The sequence below is a fragment of the Epinephelus moara genome, chromosome 22 (assembly GCF_006386435.1).
Source record: "Epinephelus moara isolate mb chromosome 22, YSFRI_EMoa_1.0, whole genome shotgun sequence".
NCBI classification, from domain to species: Eukaryota; Metazoa; Chordata; class Actinopteri; order Perciformes; family Serranidae; genus Epinephelus; species Epinephelus moara.
Genome location: NC_065527.1, coordinates 41,247,228 through 41,272,391, shown reverse-complemented (window position 1 = coordinate 41,272,391; position 25,164 = coordinate 41,247,228). Strand labels below are relative to the sequence as shown.

The window sequence follows — 25,164 nt, the reverse complement described above, 5'->3', positions numbered from 1 at the left end:
AAAAAGCTTGTTTAGTGGACTAACTTTGCACTTGAAGGTTGCCCGTTCACTTACGTTTTAACAGGTCTGACGCTACTATGCGCCCCGGCTGTATCTAGGCTAACGGCTAACATGCTAACTATTATTTTTATGGCACTAGTCACTTGAAACAAATTTAGGACGATAGGAGACAGGCTGAAATAAACCGAAATTTCCCTTTAATTAGGTTTCTCAGAGCCAACATGCATCACTAATTTCTCACTGATATTCAATATTTTTTTTTAAATCATGATGAGAACAGACCAGTTTCAATCAGCCTGCATCTTCATTAGCATCCTAGAGTTATATAACAGCTTCAGCCATTACCAAACCTACATATATACACTCTCTCCTCAGGATGTAGAGCCAGTCTCCTTTTGCCACATGCCAGACTTGTCGATGTGGCTGTGAAGTTCAGTGTAGTGCTCCCAGTTTCTGTGCAACTTATATGTTCTGTTGTTAAAATTCAAGCAAGCACTGTTAAGTGCATAATGGTACGCAAATGTCATGGTTCGGTTTAGACCCTGGTTTAGAAATCACGGTTCGGTGCATGTTTGGCACAGTGGAAAACAACTCCATTACACAAGGATCAGTTTCTTTTCATTTATTTTTAACAGACAGTGGTGCAAGTGTCAAAGACAGACACATTCCTCCTGCTGGGGACTGACCATAACATTTTGCCCACTGACTACTTTGGTAAATTATTTTCATTATGAAAATTAGGAACATTTTAAACACTTATATATTGCACTGTAAAAACACTGAACAAACACTCTCCTGAGATGCGACAGGTCACAACAGGCTATAAAAATGAAAAGCATCTCTTATGCAATGAAAATGAAAATGCAAGAGACATAGAAAAATAAGAAATAAAACTTGTGCATCAGGAACAGTATTTTGATTAGTTCCACGCTGGCTATATTCAAACATTCAGAGCACCCAAACATTTATCATTCTGGTGATTGGCACAACTGGGTGATACCGTTAAATTTGTGTTAGCATGTTGGATCTGTTTCCATTCACAGACCCTACAACTGTGGAGCAAAGCTGACACATTGTCCTCATCTTTTTCACAGCTCTCTCTCCATTGTTGTTATAGCTGACTGGGGACCCGCAGGTGGGTTTATTTGCGCTGGCCAAGGTGTGAAATGACTCGCACACCAATCAGCTTGTTGCTAACAATTTGCAACTCCTGTAGAAGTTTCTGGGTGGAAATTATGATTGTGTACTTACGTTCCATGTTATGTGCATCAATCTACAGATTGTTTATCCTGCATGCGGTAGTGTGCACCGGACAGTTAGGCACATATGCACACACTGTTACAGCGCTAATCACTATTTATCAGTTTGGTTTTGAATCTGAAAGCCAAAACAGCTTAAAGTTTAAGGAATACTCCCACATATCTTTGGATTTTCATTCCTTGTGAGCATAAAATATGGTTATTGTCAGTTTGGATTAACAGCAATTACAGTAGATTCCAGTGGTGACCCAGAGTCACACAAAATGCATGTCAGAGAGTAAAAAAACAAAATGAAAATATTTCACACCACTCCTGCAGTGTGATCAACTCCCTTCTGTTGATCGGTATGTTCAGTATGTCGTAAACAAACCTCGTTTCGCCAATGAATAACTCAAAATGTTGCTTCCAGCAGAGCTTCTGAAGGAGGCATTGATGTGAGTGGTGTAAATAGCTATATTGTGAGAGAAGCTATGAGTGTTTGGAAGATAGGAAACAGTTCAGATACAGTTAAGTATTCTTTTAATAATGTAACTGGGGGTGTCTGTGGTCAGATTTATATTTCGAGTTTAGGTTTTATGGACTGGAGATGGAATGTGTGTGCGTGGAAACATGGAAAACACCCTCTCCAAAATAATGTCAAAACCAGCCTGTGCTCACCTCATCCCACATCCACACTGCCAGTTTGCCCGTCTTTTGATGTTTTTATCATCTGAAACTTTTGGATGGTCAGTTATGGTTGAGTGGTGATAAAACCACTGAGTGATTTTCACTTCCAGGAAGAGTCTGTCTGTTTTGTGTGTTGCCAGTAGCAATGCTATCTCCTCTGACCGCTGCTCTGGCCCCATATATTTACTCATATTTCTATGGTGTGTCATGTTTCTATGGTTACAGGCATTCCTGGCCGACCACACCCCGCCATGGGCTTTTGATGACTCACTGCAGTAGCCAGTCTCTAGCACACACACGCTCACACACACACACACACACACACAAAAACACACACACACACACACACACACACACACAGAAACTCTCATATTTCCTCCTCTTCTGTTGCTATGGATTTGTTCCTCTTAATCACAAGATGCTCTTATGATCTGATTTGGCAAAATGGCAACTCTGGCAAAGTGCAGTCATCCATTAGCCGTTCTCCAAGTCGGCCATTTTAGCTCAGTGATCTTTCAGACAAACAAAATCCCGTCACCTTTGCACTGAGCAGCATTTCCACTTTAAATGCTTTATATCGTTCTGTCGACACCGCAGCTGCTCCATGCCTCCCTGAGATGCCTCCCGGGGTTTTCTCATAAAGTTACAGTGGTTCAGCCAAACTCATGATGCACTGTCCTCTGAGCATCCATTAGCTGCTCATACTGACAGCCATTTTACCTCAATTGCCCTCTAGACAACTCAATGCTTTTATGCTGAACAACATTTATAGCCTGGGTGGTTTGTGCAATACCAGCTGAAACTTTTTGCTCTGCTTTGTCATGTCAACATCCTGTTGAAGACTGAATTTATGATGTACTTTCCTCATACCCAAATTAAAAGCATCTCATGGGTGTAGCAAATTAACTGATACATCACAGTTTTTTGCAGTCAGACATTTCATACATTGCACCACCACCTGGCTGATATGACTTGTCATCCTTTAGACTTTGATTTGAGTTCCAGTCTGTCTTCACTTGTCAGCAACAGAACAGCACCCTGCAGGTGAGTTCAGCATCTTGCTCATGGACAATTGTTGGTTATGAACGTATAAAACCAGGGAAAACCTGGGTGGCTTCACTGGCCTACCTCGCCCCATCTGCTCGTTCCTTTACAGACACAGCTGGTTTGTGTCAGTCCCAGATGGGACAAAATCAAATCGTCATCATACTTTTCTGACAGGGTCTTATTTACAGTAGCTGAGATCTTTTGAAGGAACTGCATATCCAAAATGCTTTGCAAATTTGAAAAACACAAGCGCAGTAATGGAAAACACAAATGTAAAAGCCAGCTATAATTGCTGGTGGACAATTATTGCTTCCACATGTAGAAAAGGAAAGTTCTTCCCCATTTGAAAGGTGAAACGTTGTTCACCAGTTAACTAAGAGTACTGCCTCAGTGTGAATGTCACAAATGGGCAATGTTGTTCAGTGTCTCTATATTTTCGTATTTAGGAAAATAGGTCTCTGGTAATCATGGAGATGACTTAAAACCATTTGCTAAAACATAAATTAAAAATGACGGGTGTCTGCTAAATTTCTGTTGAGCAACAACGTCATTTTAGAATCCAGTAATACATGAAGTCTGCGTGAGTCTGTGTTGCCAAGAGTTTTATATTTATATTTTGATATTTCTATTTTTTTATTCAGTAAGAAAACATGATGAAATATTAAGATTCAGTTGTATTTTATGCTCGCCCATTCTCTCTTGTATTCTCTTTGTCTTTGACTCTTTGTCTTCCTAAATAAATAAATAGAGAGAGTGAGACCCTGGCTTAATTAATAATGGTGTTTTTATCTGTGATTTCCAACAAGTCATCATGAAATAGGTGTTTTGCATTACTGCTTGTTGTTTTTGAATCTTTAAACCTTTTTTTAAGGCACATCAGGTGATCATCAGTCTTCCTTGGAAAAATATGTTCTTCCAGTCAGTAAAAGGTTTTTTAAATTTAGTGGACATGAGGTGGACAGATGTAAGATCCAACCCCAGAGCAGAGAGAACAGATTGAACATAGACGAAGACAGATCAAGTGGCACCCTCTGATACTTGGATATGCAGGGAAACTGGCTTTTATTTCACTGCAGACAGTTTACAAAGCAGAACGGCCTTTGGTGTTTATTGATCAGCATATTGGGTGCATGCTAGATTGTGATCATTGCAGAACAGACATTTAGCTTATCAGCAGATGTGTATGTGTGTGTGTCTTCAAGCATTTTTCTCACCACTCTGTTTCCAATGTCAAAATGCAGAGTTGCATTTAATGACTTGGAAGACAACCATACAGCTTAAATTACTCGCTATAAAGTCTGTACTGGAATGCAGAGACCACTTCAACTGCCAGAGGAGTTGAATGGGTTTGGTTTTAAAGCAGCCACTGTCACCTTGACTTGTTTCCATTCTCTCGTCGTCTGTCGCTTCCACCATGGCAATGAGCTTTCATCACGGTTTAAAGAGGGACACAATAAAACCACCTTATTTATTTATATCCAGGCAAAGGTTAAGCATGCTAGGGTTTCCTCCTGGTTACACATATTCTCATGGGGTAGCTGCTCAGAATAACCACCATGTATTGGTGATTTTCCCATCCTGTCTTCATTTTGGGAAGTTTCCACATACTGTATTAATTCCCGTTGGGTGGATAATTAATTCATGACTCATTCTAAGCTTTTATTATTGTCTCCATCAGGCATAAGCCTGGAGGGGATCATGCGTTTGGTCATGTGTGTGTGCATCGGTGTACCTGTCTGTCTGCAGCTGATCTCGCATACTACTGGGCCAATCAGCCTCATATTTTGTGTTCACATTTATGACTGTATGCGAAGGATCTTGTGGTTGCGTTGATTCATAATTGTTGAAACACCTGGTTTACTGACTGTTTCATACCGTCATTGACTGCTGACTCCTCACTCCTCTTAAGTGGTACCTGTTATATTATGATCTACCAAAGTAAGGTAAAATACCGGGATAACGAGCCCCTGATTTTGTAACCTTCATCGCCATCTTGACTGTAACAGAGCTGGGAGGGAAAATTCTACCAGTTTCAGCTCTCTGTGGTCCGACTTCCATGGCTGCAACCCGATTTTGCTCTGTCCCCTGCACGGTGTCATACTACACTGCACAAATTACATCTTTGTTCACTTGCAACATCATCTACTCAGTAGATTACAATTATTTTTTTTGGGCTGGTGAGTAAAGCAAATTTAGCAGCCACTTGTATTCTTATTTCCAGCTGCAACGCAGCCACCTGGCGGAGATCTGCACTCGACTTTTCTAGTTTATACATCTGTAATTTTATTATAGCCAATACTTTGTGTACTGTGTTTCATAAGAAAGGCTTTAGTTGAGAGGTGAAGCTAGAGGAGGTTTGACGCAGGTACAGACTGTTTCATTTCTCTCCATCTGCAGTTTGGTAGAAATAACCAAACAAACGTCTGTTGGTTTGTTTGATTTAGAGCCAAAGGACAGGTAATGAAGAGCACATGGTGATAAAGTCTCTGCATCCAGTGAACCAACATAACACAGGTCTCAAGGCTTTAGATGAATCAAAATACTGCTGAATTCTTGCACTGTGAGAAAGATCTGTTTTCTTCTACCATAAGTGATTTTATCTGCTGTGCCATATATCAAGACTTTGCCCGTGCTAGCAAAGCAGCAGTTCAGCTGTGTTTATGATTTGTGATTCTTTCTTCCAAATATCTTCACTTACTGCTTCAGTTTATCATTCTTGGCTATCAAAATACCAGGGAACTGGCAGCACATCATTTGCCTGGTATGATCAACAGTGGAGCCTTTTCTTGCCTGGCACACAAATTATTTGCAGTGATTGTTTTAATATTGTCTTGCCCCAAAAGGGTGGGGTTATCTCTATCCGCGGTGTTCAGTGTGACTAACAGGACTTTTAAAAATATCCTATTGTATTTGGCATTTTATGTGGCCTACACTAAATACTGAAGAAAGCCCCCATTTAACTGTAAGAATTATTGACTAATACTGTTAAACCCAGACCTCCTGGAGTCCTTACTAAGCTTATCGCCTCTTCTGCATGCTTTTACTCCCAGACATTTGTTATGAAACATAGCTCCCAGTAGAGCAGGAATCTGTTTCACATTTATTTTCTTGACAAATAGAGTGACAAACAAACAGGCCAAAGGTGATTTTCATTAAGGGGATTACAAGATGGTTGCAAGGAATGAATTATTCAAATGGTGACTCCTCCAAACTACCGTAAACAGTGCTAACAGATGTTCTCTGGTACTTGCAGAACTTGAAGCTTCTCAGTAAGCTCATCACTTTTCCCTGTATCAGGTGCTGTGCACAGTCTGGGACTCTAAAAGGGACACTTATCCCAAAATCAAAACTATGTATTTTCCCCCTTACCTGTAGTGCTATTTAGTAGTCTAGATTGTTTTGGTGTGGGTTGCAGAGTGTTGCCGATATCAACTCAGAGATGTTTGCCTTCTGTCCAACATAATGGAACTAGATGGCACTCGACTTGTGGTGCTCAACAGCAGTATCTCTTAGTAGCATGTATCTACTGCTAGCTAGCGTAGCATCCACCGAGGTACCTGACATAACAGCCCAGCCAAGGAGGATGCCATTAAGTTTTACACCTCATGCAGAGTACATGCGTACATGCACACCTCCTTCTGCACAGTGATATGGTTGGCAGGCGTAGTTCGGTAAAAATAAAATAGTTCAAACGTGAAACTGCTCACAACAAAATATGTGGATTATCTTGAGTATACGAGTCATGATTTCTGGAGAGAGCCTTTGTTGTTGAGTTTCCAAATGTTGCCACTTTTTTTTTGGCGCTTTGAGTGCCGCAAGCCCAGTGCCATCTACTTCCATTATATTCAAGAAAAGGCAGACATCTCTACGGCTAATATCTCCAACACTCTTCAACTCCCACTAAAACAATCTAGATAGATAAATACCACCAGAGATATGAGGAATAATATCTATTTATGACTTGGGGGTGAACTGTCCCTTTAAGGGGGTCTGCAGAGGATACTGTAGTGTATGCTTTATTCTGATATTAATTACGGGATGACAGTCAAGAAATGGATCTGTCAGAGGAGGGCACAGTTGTACCACTTAAATAAAGGCAAATGGGAAAAACCACCATCCCCTGCAAACATTTTCCAACCTCCTCCATGTATTTTTAGCCCCACTGGCAACAGTGGTTATCCTGGACTCCATTTTGCTTTCCAGTGGCGATCAGTCACAGAGGAGGCTGAATAACAGGATTAAACACAGGCACAATTGTCCTCTCTTAAGGGAAAGAAATGACTTGATGGCTTTTCCATTTAGGTTTGCAGAGTTGGCTGGTTGGGGATGTGGGCTATGACTGCTCAGGAAAAAGTAGAGAGAGACCAGAGATCATGGATTCTCTCAGCGGTTGAGTCTTAGGTTTGGTCTTTCTCAAAGGAAAACTCTGACATGACTCCCAACCTTTGAAAATGAGTAGTAGTGTTGACAGTATGTTACATTAAGCACCTTCAGTGGTTTAATATACAAAGAGTGCTGTACATTTTTACCCTTGCTTTTTGTCAAAGTGACATGTTAAATACCATCAATCTGTTGTTCTTAAAAGTTGTAGACTGGCTACAATTGTATGTTGTGTTTTGTGTTGATGGTGGTTTTCCCCTCAGACCTGTTGATAGCTGGTTGTGAGTCATCTCTGACGTCATAAGATAAACCTTTTATCTGTCAGCTCTCTTCCTCCCAGAGACACACTTGACCTCCCTTTACAAACAGAGCATCAGTTGTAGACCAACTGTCTCAGTATACACTGTTAGTTTTCTAATATAAATCTTTACACCAATGAAAGATGTAAAGTTTCTGAGTGCTGTCTAGCACAACTAAATGAAAGAGAGGAGCAAAGCCTTTAATTTACATCTGTATAACAGCATGCTTTTTGAGTGTGATTTAATTTCGTCAGTTGGAAAATAATGTTTTTGACTAATTTCAGGCCTGAAACACAGACCTGTACATTGTTTCAGGAATTTGTCCTAAATTGTCATCATATCATATGTATATGTATTTAAACTCTTATACATTATTTAGGAAACTAGACAAAGTTCTACCATTGGACAGATAACTCTGCTTGTTTGCAAGTGTTTTACCAAATTTAAATTAATTTTTCTGATTTTCTTTTTTGTAAAATTATTGTCAATATCTCAAGATAAAATGCAAAAGATGAAGAGACTAATAATATCCTGTTTCTAGAAAATACTGAGATTGTTGATTTGTAAGAAATACAGAACAATGAGAATATGAGTACTAAAACTACAGTATTTATTTCATTTATCCTTTCCAAATACATAAAGGAAATTTGTATTTGCTAAAACAAGCAATCTTGCCTATTTATGAGCTATGTATAAGAAAATCTTAGATGAGGTTTTGTTTGACTTGTATTTATGTTAGATTATTTCATATTTGGCTTAAAACTGGTTAATGAGACGGTGCTGGGTTTGTAGCAGTAATGCCCATCAGTCCCACAGGGTACAAAGCTTCTCTACGCACTCTGATCCCTTTGGTTTCTGTTTTCTTTCTGTGTGCACACACCCCCTTGAATTCTCCTCCTTTCTTGCCTCTCGCCTCTCGTCCACACAGTTTCTCCTTCGACTGGGGACAGAGAAAGGTAGGAGGGGTTGTGAGCATCGTTGTTTTTTCATGCTGACTCATGACGGCAATTTGGTAGATAGAACCTTCATTACAGTGAGGTAAAACTGATGCAGATGAGAGATTTTTGTCTTGTTCGTGTGATGTTACCGCATGCAAACACTATATACTGAAGTGGTGGTAGTCAGAGATATTTCAAGAAGAAATTCTTTGAAGATCTTAAAGAAAACTCGAAGCCAAAATGGTGGCTGGAATGGTAATGCCCTTAGCCGACCTGAGGGCAATCTATGAGCTTCTCTTTCGAGATGGTGTCATTGTAGCCAAGAAGGATAAGCGTCCACATTCCATGCACCCTGATGTCAAGGGGGTTACCAACCTAAAGGTGATCCGCGCAATGGGCTCTCTGAAATCTAAGGGCTGTGTAAGGGAGACTTTTGCTTGGAAACATGCCTATTACTACCTTACCAATGAAGGGATTGCACACTTGCGAGATTACTTGCACCTGCCACCGGAGATCGTGCCAGCCCCCCTTCAACGTGTACGTCGCCCTGCATCCCCAACACGAGTCCATACAGTGAAAGGCCCCCCATCATACATCCCAAAACCCAAGCCTGGAAGAGGAAGCCAAGAAACCATGATGGACAGGCACATTTACCGCCACAAGAGAGCTGAAGAGAGCGAACAATCTGAGAGGCCTCCAATAAACTTTAGAGGCATCTACCAGTTTGATGCATCACTTGGCCAGCCTGGTGTTCAGACCCAAACTTTTTTTAAGAGAGACAAGGATTTCTGCAGAGGAGAGGAACATTGGGCCAAAAAGGGTAACAGGAAAAGTTTTAGAGCTTCTTGTCTCCCAACTGACGACAGAGCCACCAGATGTTCTGATTCATTCAAGGAGGCCAAGCTAGCTATTTCTTCAGTCCCCTCTTCTTCAAATGTACCAGAGTTCTCCAAAGAGATGCCGACTGTTCATATGGGTCCTTGTGCCCAAGTGAGGGAAGTTGTTAAGTTGACTGCTGCTCACTCGATTGAAGCTTTTGAGGATTCTGAATGTGTGAAGATGCAGGAGCCCACAGAAGAACTGACAAAACAAGAAACCTCTAATCTAGCCTTGGATGTACCTGGAGAGGTATTGCCTGAAGCTGAGCCTGGTGAATATGCAGTGGTTGACCGGCAAACTGAGATGTCTGATCCTGACCATGACTCAGCAACCTGTCCATCAACAGCCACAGAAAAAGTGGTGGATGATGACAACGTTGATATAGAGGACACCCAGAAAGTCACAGAGAAGTACATTCATATCAAAATCTCCAAGATCTCCACCAGTGCAGCCTTTAAGGCAGACTGTCCTGGCCCTGTTGTCCCTTCAGAGTGTCCAGTTGTTGTTCTAAAGACCAATCTGCATCAGGGAGACCAGCGCTTCCTCACAGAGGACCCTGAGGAGGAACAGGATGATCAGAGGGTCTGGCCTGACTTCTTAGAAGGTTTGAGCTTGCCTTAATCTCTCAAGACAGATTCTGCAATCTACATTGTAGATTCTGTCGGCAGCCCTGTGTGAAAGACGACTGGGGGGGGGGGGGGGGGGTGATTTGAGTCTGAACAATGCTGCGCTTTAGCCAATCACAATGGAGGGGGCGCGGCCGAGACGTGCAGGTGTCCCCAGGAAATGTGTACCTACAGAAACAGCAAGCTCCACGTCCATAGCGACCGCTCCAGTAATGCCGTCTCGTCAACATGCAAAAAAATATTTTTTCCAGCGGATGTCTTAGTTACAACATGATTGAGCTAACTGGAGTAGTTTCATGTCGTATCCGGCAACGGGAGGCTTTTAACAGATGACGTCGTGATGTTAGCTTTGCTAACTGTCCCTGTCAGCTGCAGCTACTGATGCTTTCTAGACATCGTGATTTCCCATAACTGAATAAATACCACACATAGCAACACAAAACTGCTTTGCTAGCTCAATCATGTTGTAACTAAGATATTCGCTGGAAAAAATATTTTATTCACGGACCGTTTATTGAGTTATTACCTTATTTTTATACAGTCTATGGTTATAGACAACGCTAATGGCTAACGTTAACAGCTAACGGTTAGCCCAGCTAATCTACGATTACCATATTAATTACAAAACGTGCACACAGAAATAGTAACGTTTGTTCGGTCATTGTGTTTATAGACTTAACAAACATCAGATTAGTCTACACGGTGATTTAGTGACGTGAAAAATGTGATATATAGCTAAACTGCTGGTTTTCTACCCGAAGTATCTGTAAACAACATAGCGATTCCCTGGGGGCACCGCCGGAAGTGAAGGGCGTGAGGCCCCTGCACTTCCGTTAGTCGAAAAACTCTGGGCTGTGCCTCCACAGGTAAAGGAAGAAATTTTTTTTTTTTTTTGTTAACTGATGGATTTCCAGATTGAGCTTGCCTTAGTTCTTTCTGCTCTTCATCGGTTTCCTCCTCTTTCCTCTTGTCTGTAATAAAGGCTATCTGGGTGTTGCTATGGGCACTGCTTGTGTTTGGGAGGTCGAGAGAGAGATAATTTGATCATCTAGCAATACAAGTAATGCTCCTGTCATTTTCTATACAGCTAAACAACAACCAGACTGCCAATTAGGTGTCATTTTACTGGATGCATACGGAATTGTGCCAACCTGTGGCTCACTTGCATGACAAGTTATGAAGTGTAGTTTTATATGTAAATTTGAATCTCATATAATATGAATCCCATAATTGATTTTATGTAGACATCTGCACAATGCTCAAAAAGAGGCCATGTGTGCAGGCAAGATTTTTAAACAAAGCACATACCTATTTGCATATTGAGATATCAGGGTTTTTTAATTTACTAAATATCACAGATTTCCATAATTTAAAGGGTAACTGAAATATTTTTCAACATGGACCCTGTTTTCCTATATTTTTGTGTCTAAGTGGCTAATGAGAATCAGTATGTGTAAAGTCTCCCCTGTGAAAATAATAAAACTAAAGGGGAGATTCTCCATCCAGTTAAACATTTTTTTTAAATATCATAGATAAGCAAATGTACATGATATGATAACTGTCAACTTTTATATCACGCTATACCTTGAAACCGGTATATCACAGCAACCCTACATCAGTCACTTAGAAACAAAAACATAGGAAAATAGGGTCCAAGTTGGAAAACACAAAAGTTACCCTTTAAGTTTTTTTTTTTTGTTTTTTTTTTTTGCAACAGCACTGGTTACTGAGCCAGTGTCCTTTGCCTGCAATTAGTGTTGCCTGTGATGCTTCAGGCCTCCTCTGTTTTATCTACACAGCAAATATTTATAAGTGCTTCCTGAGATATGTTTAGGGGTGAAATAAAACCAGAAGCTGTGACTTAGTTCATGCTTATTTAGGCCAAGGTAGCAGATCATCAGTTTAGTAATGCTGATACATGCTTGTTCCATACAAGTACAGACGTAGGCAGTTATCCTACAGTGTTTATTTATAGTCTATACTGACACATGAACGCACGCACCCAGTCAGACCAACTTTAACAAAATCAAGGCATGTAAATAGATATACATGCACACATACAGTTTAGTTCAAGGAAGTTGGGCCTATATTAGGTATTAGTCAAGCCTTTAGTTTGTTTTTCATGGCTTGTGTAGAATTAAATCCATGAACAAATTTGCAGATTTTAAACAACTGGAATTTTGGGACTTAACTTCAGTATCCTGTACATTTATGTAGATATTGTCGATACTGAGTTATGTTTGCACATAAATGACTGATGGAGTTCATTCTGCCACCTGCTGGGGGAAAAGTGATCTGCTTTAAATACTGTCCTGCTACTGAATTGCACATTATTTACGTGCACAGATCGTACAGTGGTTTTCTCTTCATCTTGCAGAACGTGCAGCATTTGCCAGAGTTCCCATATAAATATTTATGAAGCCTCACACAGCTTGATGATGATCAGTGCCTGTACAGAAGCCACATATTTAAGTCCCAGGCTTTACCTTAATATGCAGCCTGCCTGAGAACTTTCCATTGTTGAGGCTGATATATGACTAAGCAGAGAGACTGGGAAATGTGAGTCCAATTAAGCCACACTCAGCTTTTCCTGCCTGTGCCTCCGCAAGAAGGGCGAAGCAGCAGAAGCAGTCCAGATGAGAACATGTGGCAGTTGCCACCTTTCATCTGCCCTCCTGTGTTTTAGCCCAGCCTGCAATGAAAGTAAACTCCAACATTTAAAAAGACCATACTGTATTTGAATGGAGCAGCCACAGCAGCACACAGTCACTAACCCGCTGTCTCATAGTACTATGTGTGGCATTTATTACGTGATATAAGAGAAATCAACAAGAAACCACTGAGCTACGATGGAAGTGAGTTATACTAGAGACTTCATGGAGGCTTTGATTCAACACGGCCAAGGTAGGGAACAGTTCTGTCTTCTTACCAAAAGGTGTCAGCACAGAAATACTTAATGGTGAGTCTGAGCTTGTGTAGAGCACCAAAGAGGATGAAGCAGGTATGGGTGTGTCTCTCACTGTATCAGATAACAGTCCGGGACAGGCCTTTGTGTTGAAGTTGTTTTAAGTGTTCCTAAGATTGTATTTATTTATTTTTCACCGGAATTGCACACTGTGTCTGGTTTATTCTGAGCTCAGGCGTACAGCAAGTGTTTATGTAGAGAATAAGACTGAAGCAAATTATAGTTCATAACTTTACACCATAAACCTTGAGGTAGACACCACCCACGCCGCCTGGCACTGTCTGGGATCATGTTCCCTGGTGTTTAATCCAGGGGGTGTGGGCAGCAAGGAGAGCCCCTGACTGGCTGCTCCGCGTCTCGCCCCCGATTAAGATTGTTACGGGTGAATACAGGGCATCAGAGTGAAGCACCAGGCCTGGGTGGGCTCAGAAATTATGCATAGCTGTATAGATAACACGCCCTAAAGATGCACAGACTGTACGCTGCCTTGAGTAGATAGAACATTTTAGTTTTGCTTGGTATTATTATTTATCTGCGTGCAAGTGATGATTTTTTTTCTTCCAATACTGAAGGGATAAATCATTTTGTTAATAAAATGTAAAAGAATAGTGAAGCCCCAAGATGAGAGCCCAAGATCACATCTTTATTTTAATTTGTTTTGTTTGACTGAAAGTCCCAAATTAAAGAAATTCATGATGCAGTTATATAAAACAAAGAAAGCAGTAAATAATCGTATTTGAGAAACTTGAATTATAGTGAATAATTTTTTACATTTTTGCTTGTGAATGATCATTTTTTTCATTTGATTAATAATTTAACACCGTCTATCTTTAATGTATCATAAAACTAACTGTAACTGGGTGGTACGAGGAATAGTATTCAGTTAATGTTCTTAAATCACAGTAACTAAACCATAACAAGAAATACGGCCAACATAAAGCTTTATATTTGTACAAAGACAGAGCTGTACAGATGTGTGCTAATAAAGCCAATATGTTAATATGATATGATAAAAATTATCCTCAAATATAATTGTTTTCTAATATCAGTAAGCTGGTCCAGCTCTCACGTTTTAGTTTTAAATCAAAGTCATTGCTGTTATAGTCAAACAGTATGATCCATATCCTGTGGATGTGGGGGCATGTTTTAACTGTCTCCAGTTTTTCCACAGAGAAACCTTTGTTATAGTAGCTTGCTGGCATAAATCATGTTTTCCGCTCTTTGTCTAAATCCTGTAAGAAAATGTGTCCCTGGGAGTTTCTGCAGCCCTGCACATGGATTCCATCCAGTGGCGCTCGTCAGAAACCACCACGCATGATATGCTGTTTCCACTGAGGAAAGCCTCACAAATTAAGTCAAACTCGCAACGCTGTCTAGTTTTCACTTCCCAGCCGAGCCTCCGGTTCTCTTTTTTATTTTTTCTCCGTGCTTTTTTAGCACGCCCCCCTGGTTTTCATCAGAACACAATGTCGTGAGGTCAGATTTGACTCCTTGGCAGTTCAGTATTTTCTCTAAAAGTTGTGAAGACGCTGAGCAAAGATGGACTTATGCTGCTGTTTTTGTCCAGGACCACGAGATGGTAGGTTTGCTTTTTATAGAAACTTTTCATTTTAAACTCTGTATCAGTGCATTAGGGGATGCTGTGACAGGAAGAAAACTAAGCAGAGTTGAATTTCCTGCATTATGCATGTCATCTGAGGACAGTGCCACTCCCGGTATCAGCATCTTCTTAGAAGATTAAAAACATCTCTGACATTCCTATCATTGCTCACCTACCTGTGCTCCTTGGGAAATCTTTGTCATTAGTGATTGAGGCATTTTAAGTCAAATCAAAAGAACTTTTTACTTAACAGACTGTGTATGGATGTGAAGTTCGGCTTTATTGCCTCTGTGTGGGTATGCAGAGTATGCATCACAATATGGGAATCATTGAGCAAACACATACCATGTGAAGAGAGTGGGAGGGGGCTGACTCCTCCCATAAAGGAGTGCTGGAATGAATTTATTCCAGACGTTTGTACTGCTGCCTTGGTTTTATTCCCTTTGCTCGGTCTTCACTGTTAGTAATTGCCAAATTATGCTGCCAGTTTTCTAAAGCTTTGGGGATTTGGTTGACATTTTGAAACTGGGATCATATGAGGTCTCACCCAGAATTAACTGCCAGATGAAAATCACTCATACAATCACCCTTTCTTTTGTTAAGAGTGTACTTTAGCCTGTTACCTACTGCTCTACTTTTGAGGAGACTTTAAAGGAATACTTCACCCACAAAATGACCATTTGTATAACTACTATGCACTACGTTACCTTAATTCATGAAGAAAACTATTTTTCTCGTGTGCCTCCACGCTCAACGGAGAAACCAAAAATGCTCAACATTCTTAATAAATTTACAGTAAGTAGTCAAAACATCAGTTTACAAACAACTCACGCAGTATAATCCAAGTTCATTTATCCAGTTTAAAGCTCAGTACTTCCTCAAGCACATGCATTTTGATTAAAACAATATGGTTTTAAACACGTCAGTACAAACAGTCTCATGCATGGCTAAGTGTCCCTTAGCATGTGCATGTGTTTGAACTCTGCATGCTCGCACACACTCAGGGTATGCTGCTTCCAGGTGGGAGTGTTTTATATTGTGAAAATTTTAGTGAAAATGCAAATGATGTGTACGACTGGATTATACTGCATGGGTTGTGTGAGAGTTTGTAAACAAATGTTCTGATATACTTTTGCTGTTGTTAAACGCGGACCCCAATGACTTCAATTCATGAAGAATGTTCGACTTTTTTGGATTCTCCGTTCACAAAGTTTTCTTCACGAATATAACGTAACACATGGGGTGTAATTGATACACAAATGATAATTTTGCCTGTGAAGTATGCCTTTAAATGTATTAACTTAACTCTGTCATGGCATACTCTGGGCTTTTTGGTATGTCAAAGGCCTGTACATCAAAAGACTGTTCTGAATTCTCCTCCGTACATAAGTTGATGCTGTGCTCATGCCAAAGGCAGCTTGAGGTCCAGGCGGCTTAACGTCTATTTCTGCTTGTTTTATGGAGCACGATTGGCGTGTGGCATTACAGTCAATGCGTGATCATGATACTAGTCTTGGTGTTGGGTTTCTGCGTGACACTGTTTTCAGTGCACACCAACTAATGTTCCCTCTGTGATGTTCTGGCAACACAAACTCTGGCAGAGATGTCGTTTTGCCCGCAGCAATATGGTTTTGATGTCTCAACAGTGATGCAAGCAGGTGTGTTGTGTGCCGTTATAGTTAGGCTTATTAGAGAAGATCCGCCAAGTGTCAATAGCTTACAGTCCTTGTATAGCTCAATACACTGAGGTTAGACTGAATATAAAAGGCATGTTGCTGAGAGCCAGGTGAGATGTTCAAAGAGGAATTTACTGGTGAGCACATAGTGACATAGAGGTTGTAGTTCCAACTGACTGGCAGGTTTGAAAATGTCCAAAATCACTGTGTTTAAAGTGACGTTGTCAGGAGGGGCTCACTTTAGTTAAAGCATATATTTTCTCCAAGGCTCCCCAGTGTTTTAATAACAGGGCTTGTTTAGAGGAAAAATGAAAAGCACTTTCCGATTTAAGGGTTAAAAATAAGGGAGATTTGAAACCGTTAGTGGTAAAACAGTATCCAGTTAAATAGGTTTCTGGGAAGTTTATATGCACTGGCAGTGCAGTCCAAGCATAAGGAAGCAATTAACATCGGGGGAAACATAGTGAAGTTGCATAATGAGAATGGATTGATAGCGAGTGGATTATTCTGCATAGGGGAAAAATAAACGTGGGAGGCATGGTTTCAGTATAAACATTATGGAAAAGGAGGAAGGGGTTGGCCCTGGATGATCTGTGACTCATAAAGCATGGTGGAAAATAACTGAAGGGGCTTCAATGGGTAGAAGAAAATCCTATGGAGTGAATGAGTTGGAAACTTTGACACTGGCCCAAGATGGATCTCACTCGTGCTTAGTTTTGCTTCTTATCAAGGCTGACTGGTCTGAGTGTGTGTGTGTGTGTGTGTGTGTGTGTGTGTGTGTGTGTGCCACACAAAACAGCCTCATATATTATTAACTCCTGCAGATAGGCTGCAGTGAGCGAGGAAAGCACTGAGCCAGTTCCTGTTGGGCAAAACCAGCGGAGTCACTTGAGCCATGGAGGACAAAACTTATTTCTAACTACTTCAAGGCTGCAAAGTTGCTCGTGCTGGGAGAATTAGAACTAATCTTAAAATAAGTACAACTTAAAATGACAAAGAAGAGTGTGTAGAAGAGAAAGAGCAGAATTGTTAGATTAAAGTACCAGGAAAAGGGGGAGGGAGAGAGGGAGGGAGGGAGACCAGCCACTTCTGCCAGAGGACTGAGTCACAGGGAAGAGAAGAGAGGGAGGGGTGCTCTTTCGTTCTTCTCTCTGTCGTAAAAAGTCACGGACAACTTGGCTGCAGCGCTGGTTTTAAAGTCCGGGATGGCACCACACCCCTAGGCGCACACCCCCCTCCACTCCCCCCTCACCTTTCACCCCCCCCCTCCTCCGCCTCCCCAGCCCTCCCGTCTGTCTTCAGAGCCTGGGACTGTCCACTTTGTACCAGGCCAGATGCCGGCAAGCCCCCCTGGAAATGCGTTCCCAGCCCTGGTGGTTGTGGGACACATTGTTACCTTAATCCTTGCCTGGCAGTGGAGAGTGCGGAAGAAGCAAGGTAAGAAAAGCTGGAGAATTCATCGCTATACGAAGCTTACTTCAGGAGAGGTTGTGGTAGTGCCTTAAGAGGAAGGTAGCTCAAAGCTTTTTCTGTAGAAATAGTTTCTTGCCGGCTGTTCACGTCCATCGTCACTGCTCTCTCCTGTACTGTGTGTTTTTGTGGCACACACACTCTCTCTTCCTCGCTCCCCCCTCTTTTTCCCTCACACGTCTCAGTTTCCTGTGGTATGGAGATGTTGCAGTTAACCCTGTAAGTGCTGGCTGTGATGTGATGACGTCAGAGGTGGAGTATTCTGGTCGACCGGAGGTTTTTTTTTGGCTTTGTCAGAGCTCAGATGTGCACACCTCAGAATCAGCTCTGCTCTCCCTCTTGGTTTTTTTTTCTTGAATAGTGCCTTTAAAGAAATGCTCCATCATTTCATCCAAGCTGTGTATTGGTAGAGATCTAGCTTTATTTGTGTGGCTCCTTTAAGGTGACTTAGCTCTTGACTATCTTCATAAGTATTTACTCATGTATTGTTTAGTAGACTTGTTCAGCCGGTTTCTTTTTGGAAAGCTCCCAGTGCTAAAAGCTAAGCATATCCTCTTTACATACCAAACATGTGCTGCCAGAGGTAAAAGAATTACTCTCTTTTCGCTTCACTGAATAGCCTGAAGGTTACCTGCAGGCATGTGTGACTTTTAATGTCACCAGACACACCCCACACAGGCCTGTTTTACTGTTGACACAGCTTGGCACAATGGTGGCTGTCAAACACACCTCTGCAGACGACAAACCCTTAGGCAAATTAAAGGATGTCTGACTGACGGTGTGACGGTGTGCAGGTGAAGATAAAGGGCAGTTGTGTTTTTTACCACCTGAAAGTATGGGGCAAAACCAGTTTGGCCAACAGACACTCTGAAATTAACTTTGGACAATGAAGCAGCCTAAAAACGTAGCCCACAGGCACATCATAACTCCTCTACCTGCACAGAGCTGGCATTTAAAACTGTTCGTAACAGGATGCACACCACCCTGACATGGCTAGTTGTTTTGCTAAACTGAAGCCAGTACTTTTCCCTTATCACTCCCAGTGGTCTAGGTCTATAATAACTGCACAATCATTTTCAAAGGAAGTCAAGGAGGACACACCTCGAGTAGATAAGTCATTTTTACAACAATGATTTGATGAGTTTGTTATGACAGGATGAGTGGCTTTGAAAGCAGCAACAAGAGGAAGAAGTAGACCCAAGAACTTTCTCCTAAAAGGAAAATGAGGGGGCTTAATATACAAACCATATAGGAAAAAAAAGCAAAAATGAAAAATACATTATTCTGTTAAGTGCACAGCTGAAGCACTGATCAAATAAAGGTTGCCTAGAAGAGAGGTTTGACTGGTGAATTGAGGGCAAACATTGCATTGCAAAACAAGGTTGCATGCTATCTCTACCTTCTGTCAATATCCAGCCGATTTGCATTTGAAGAGCTCTGCTTTCAGCCATGTATTTGCCGCAGTGCAGACAATAAGTCTACACCCTGTACATCAGCAACGGTCATATTCCCTCTTCCCAGCACTTGCCTGCACTTCAATGATGTATTTTCAGTAGAGGGGGAGGTGTTGCGATCGATTTCTGGCTGTTTGATTTGTACCGGACCTGTAATGTAAATAATGACAACACTTCCAAACATCTGCAATGTCACATGCTTGATGTAATGCTTGTCCAGTCACGTAAGTTAGGGTTATAGTTTGCAGGAGCATCAAGGTGCCTTTGACACAGTGGGAAGGTGAAAGTAGGTAAAAGGGATTTTACCCAGGGCCAGGTTTAAAAAAAGCTCACAGAGCGCCACACATGGCGGCCGGCAAATGGTAGTAAACTCAACACTGGGGACAGCGGACTGTGTATCCTGGATACAGTCATAACAAACTTGAGGAGGAGGCCTATGGTTTTCCTTCACAGGGCCTCACACTGATCCTCGGGACCTTTAAGAGAATCTGAGCACTCTGTTGGTGCCTAGATAATGAGAGTCATTTGTACTAAGTGATTATGTGTTTCTATAAATCATAAACCGTTACGAGTTCTGCCCAAGGCTCCTGTTGATCTCTTCCCCAACACTGTAATGCCGTCTCTTGTTGTGTCTGACGCTTCGGGAGATTTCCGTCAATGATTTTGCACAAGGTTCTTTGAAGATTCAAAAAGATTAGGAAGCTCTATTCACTTCACAACACTGAATATGTCTAATCCATTTAGGAAGCCACACCCAAATCTACAGCAGTGTTCATGGAGGACCCACTAGACTGGCGGCTGTGTCTGCAAAACCACATGCCGCATACAGCACATTGTAAGATTGGGTTTAGATTTTGGCCGGTGGTGTGCAGCTGTGACTCACTTTCCTGTCTCCATTCACTGTGGCAGTAATAACAGACTTGAGGAGGGAGGACAGCCTACTCTGCTTTAACTTAACAGTAAAAAACCTTGAAGGATGCCAAGTGTTGAAAACAATGCACGCCCACCATGTCCCGACATGCCCTTTACAATAACCAACGAAACATGAAACACATGAGTGGTAAACCATAGTAACGAGGCTTATCACTGTGTCACACAGTACTCCGTGTGCCCATGTTGGGGCACGAGCTCGGCCCTGATCTGTGTTTATGTTTCAGGGGGTGAAGGACCAGTGACCGTGTCTCCTCGACACGCTTTGGGATAAAGTCTGGATCCCTCCTTTTAGGAAAATTGGCACCAACTCAGAAAATTCTGAGCAAGGGATGGCAGTTTTGGTTAATTTTGCTTTTGATAGCCAACACCCATTGACTGGTAACTAACTGAGAAAAATTTAAGAAAAAAATGCAACATTACGTGAAATACAAGAGGTACTTGTCTTTTAGTCGAATACTCCATTGGCTCAGTGAGCTTTAGTACAGCATTTCAAATCATGGTTAATTTAGAGGTGGTGAAATTTTAATGTTTTGCGATGTAGTTGTTTCGCCTTTGATGTTATACAGTGTTGGCTTTGCTGTCAGAACAACTTCTAGCCATGATAACATGCATCATGGCCACTGCGAGTGGGAGTTAGCTAGCTGCAGCAGTCATTCTGTGATTGTCGCTAGTAATGCCATCCAGGTGGTGTGACGGTATAGCTGCGAAAACCCTCTAAATTATGTAATGATTTTATATATTGGTGATAATGAAGTCAGTTTTCTCGCTCTTAAACACAGACTGTGGTTTGCTGCATTTGAGTGGCGTTTAATAATACAGCTGTGATCCAGACAACTACGCAGATGGATAGCTAAAATTCCTGCTTTATATATCACTGTCAGAAATGCAAACCTGAAACTGACTACACCCACAGTGGAATTTGAAATTGCATAAAAGGCAATGGACTGAATCACCATGATGTTGCGCGGACAACAACAATCACTTCTAGGTAGACAGTTGCAATCGATTTCGATCACAGATATGTAAAATCATTTCTGCGGTCATTTTCAGCTGTAACGTGTAAAGATATAAAGTTAAACACAATGGTGAAACCTATCTGAAATTTTATGTACAGTGTTGCTTTGCTAGCATCTTTAATGAACCAAATGTACCTGCACAGAATAAGTTTAACAATGTACTGCTGTGAACGGGGCCGCAGCAAAGTGTATTTTAGCATCCTAAAAACATGAATATCAGTTTAAGTGTACGCTATGTAGAATATTTATACTGCTTTACTTTATACACAAAACAATCAAGGCAGCAGTAAACTAGCAACTCCCATGTTCTGCAAAGTAAAAGTAATGTTTTTGTCAGTAGAGTATAAATATAGCTTACACTTACACTGATATTGATCTTTTTAGGTGGATCTTTTTTAGGTCCACATGTATGTATGTATTTGACATGGGTTTTCTGCCTGGAAGTTATTGTAAACAAATATTGTGATTTAGTCTATAGCTTATAAGAGGAGTAAACTCAAGTCACAGGACTTGGACTTGAGTCACAAATTTGATGACTTAAGACTCAACTTGAGCCTTTAGACTTGAAAATATTTGATACCATTCCCCAAGTCAAAAGATTAAAAAGTACATTATACAACATGAAAGTACTCTATTTATTATTTTACAACATTTATATTATAGGACAAGACAGGACAGCAACATACAAAATTCGTTCTGTTATGCTACAAATTAAGTGCAGTTGCAATTGTTTAACAAATACAAAATCTATAAAGCAGTCATGATATTTGTACCTTTAAGATATTATTACATCTTTGTTAAAATGACGTTACATTTGGTGAAGAGTGCCATATAATTTGTTTAGGAATCAAAGCTCAAAGTTTAGCCCCTGGGACTTTAGTGCAAAGAATTAAAACTTGTTTGTAACTTGCAAAACAATGAATTGGTTCCACATCTGGCTTATACTAATAAAACTTAATGAATGCTATTGATTCCGTTTTATTTTTTAAATATTTTGTGCCAAACAGTTAAAGGCAAAAAGCATGTGTTGGTATTGTATGTGCACAGATGCAATATTATGTGTAGCAACAGAGATCTTTACTCTTGCTAAATATTTCTTAAAATACAAAGCTACAATTTACACATATATATATATATGTTCTTTTCATGTTCTAAGTTGACATTTACAGGTAATTATTCATTGGCGTGAAAAGCTCTATTGTTATTCTTTATGTTTAAATTACAGTCCTATGGCATGACATAAAATGTGGTAACTGCCTCCGTGATTTGTATGCTGCCTTAACTTTAAAAAAAGCCAGTGTAATAAGGCTGTGAATGTGCAGTATTTCTTAATGTTACGTAAGGACAGAAAACAAGACTCCTATGCTGAGATATTTATGACCCACAGCTGTTGTACATGTGGGGGGAGTGATAATTTATGACCCGCAGGCAAACGTTGCATGTGTAACCTGCACTCTGCCCTTTGTCAGGTCTCTCTCTGCAGTGAGACAAAAGAAAGGAACGACTCTCACTGCTTGTAATGATCGCACCAAATGTGACTTCCCAGAATTGATTCTAGTTTCTGTTTTGCATTAAGGGGCCTGCAGGGTTATGTAATCTGGGGAGAGGCACATGCTAAAATAAGGATGTAGCGTGGAGTCCTCCGTAGTATATACAACCCTCCGGTGTGTTTATTTCGGGGATGTCCCTCCCAGGCGCGCTTTAATGGCACAAATGGTTATAACGCGCTACGCACGAAGGCGACAACAGAGGAGGATGGAGCAGCGGAGAGCTCTCCAGTTCATCTCACCACACGGAACAAAAGTGGGCTGGGCTTGTGACAAAGTGTCTGCAACCTGACACGACCCTGTGTTTTTTCTCCTCCATGTGGCGCGGATAGAGAAAAGTTTTGAGAGCTGGGATCACTCACGAGAAACACGCGAGTCGGGGGGTGTTTTCAGAAAAAGTCCAGCGCGCCGTTGGTTTACGCGCGGCCCAAACACACAGCAGGATGGCCGGGGTGGAGGATACGATGCGCGCTGCTGTGCCGTCCTGGTGTGTCGGGCTGGAGCGGGGACTGATATACCGACGACATGATTACATCCATGAAATGAGCTGTGGAGAAGTGGGGTCGCATCTGTACAGCCGAATGTGCTGCGCAGGTAGGTGCGGACGCTCAGCCGCTGTCTCGTCTCCCAGCGTCTGTAATAAGAGGAGGTTCTGGTTGGGAGGGGCTGCCGGGGTGCTGATGGTGATGTGTTAACCTTTTCCATGCCTCCGCCCACAATACAACAAGCCTGGAGGGTCAAAACAGTGGGCGTTGAGGAGGTCTCTGAGTAAAGCTTTGTTTATGTCGTCCCGTTGTTGATATTTACATAATTTATCGTTGTTTATTAACCTTTGTTGCACTTTTATAAAAGATGGCACAAAGATTTATGTGAGCATTATTAATAATGACAATATCCTGGTTAACTTTCCTCCCACAGAGCACTGTGTTGTAAAGTAGAGCTGAAATGACTAGTTATTCAAGTACAGAAAATTAAAGGAATATTTCACCCATTAAATAGTAAGGTTTTAACAAAAATGCATGTGTTTGGAAAGTACTGAACATACAACTGGATAAACGAGACTTGGATTATGGACGAGTTGCAGAGAGTGAGTCAGCAGATCCTTCGATACAGTTTTGCTGTTGCTAAACATGGTCCACGATCTTTCAATAACTCCAATGTTTGCCCTTTATTGTGTGGAGGCATGTAAGAAAAACAGAGTTTACAAATTCAAGGCATAACAAATTGATGTACAAATTGTCATTTGTAGGTGAAGTATCCCTTTAAGTGACAACAATTTTAATAATCAAATTGTGTAAGTACTTTATGAAGCAAAAGGGCCAACAATTCTGTTTCCAGCTTCCTAAATACAAATATTTTGTGGTAATAATACCAGGGTAAAAATTGTTGGGCTTTGGACAGCTGGTTGGACAAAACAAGCCATTTAAACATGCCAGCCTTGGCTCTGGGAACTTTTTCCACAATTTCCTGTATGTCTTTAATGCCCCACCTCTCATCATGACATGATCACTGTTGGCATTTGAATAACCGTCAGTGACAGAGGCTCAACCTGATGGAAATTTTACCAAATGTTTGTTTACCTCATGATCATAGCCACTGAATGTGTCACAAAGAAAATCCGTAACGTATCAGATCCTGTAAATGTCTGTTGATTTAATGGACTTTGACATGTGAGAAATGTTTTTTTCCTCTGAAACTAAGAGTTCTGCAGAGTTTTGAGGCCAAAACCGCTCCTCTATAAACAGTATGCTGATGGACTCTTAGTGTCTGTGTGTTTGTGCTGTGTTGTCACGGCAACCACTCTCCCAACAAATCACTCTTTCCACATTTGAAAGTGAGTGTCCATGAGCATAAGTCAACACTGCAGGGCCCCAAGTGACCTTGGACTTTCTTAACAGTAGTCTGAACCCTCTGATTTGGGACTTAGAGCAAAGAGGGTTGTCAGCTACTACTTACACTTTAAATTATTATAGTAGAGTTTTACATATACAGACTTCTCTCATCTTTTGTAGTGCAGCTTATCCAACAGAAGAGGGAGACAAATCGTGCTGAGCGATAAGCTCATATCTTTAATTGGCCTTGGCTGTCATGTCTGATCATAAATTCAGTAATTAAATAATTCGCATAATTTCGTAACCACAAGATTGTAAAAACCACCTGTGGCTAATTACATGCGTTTCTGAATGCATACTCCCTGACAGTAAAACTCACTGTTGCAAAAGTGACTTGGAGTCATTAGTCTTTTGTAATTACAGAGAGAAGACACAATGCGGAGAGCAAAATGCCTCAGCGCTGTTGCTTTTTGGGTTCGTTAGGTTTGTTGTCCATCCACATCTCGCAAAGCTTTTTTTTTCCCCACCGTCTGACAGCACCTGAGTTTGTTGTGAAGAGGAATACATTCCTCACAGT

The 25,164-nt window shown here is 41.2% G+C and overlaps 1 protein-coding gene across 5 annotated transcripts in view; it reads left to right on the top strand.

Annotated features, from left to right (window-relative positions):
• The window catches only part of pleca (plectin a), a 115,571-nt gene that overhangs the window by 38,312 nt on the left and 52,095 nt on the right, over positions 1–25,164 (top strand). For 2 of the 5 annotated variants that reach the window (XM_050034817.1, XM_050034816.1), the window contains exon 1: positions 22,427–23,349. The exons of 2 other annotated variants lie outside the window; for them this stretch is intronic. In XM_050034817.1, coding sequence (XP_049890774.1) covers positions 23,199–23,349 — 151 coding nt within the window. In that variant the 5' untranslated portion in view covers positions 22,427–23,198. Of the gene's footprint in view, positions 1–17,310; positions 17,773–22,426; positions 23,350–25,164 lie in introns of those variants that run through there. One more of the 5 variants, XM_050034819.1, reaches the window with a different exon arrangement.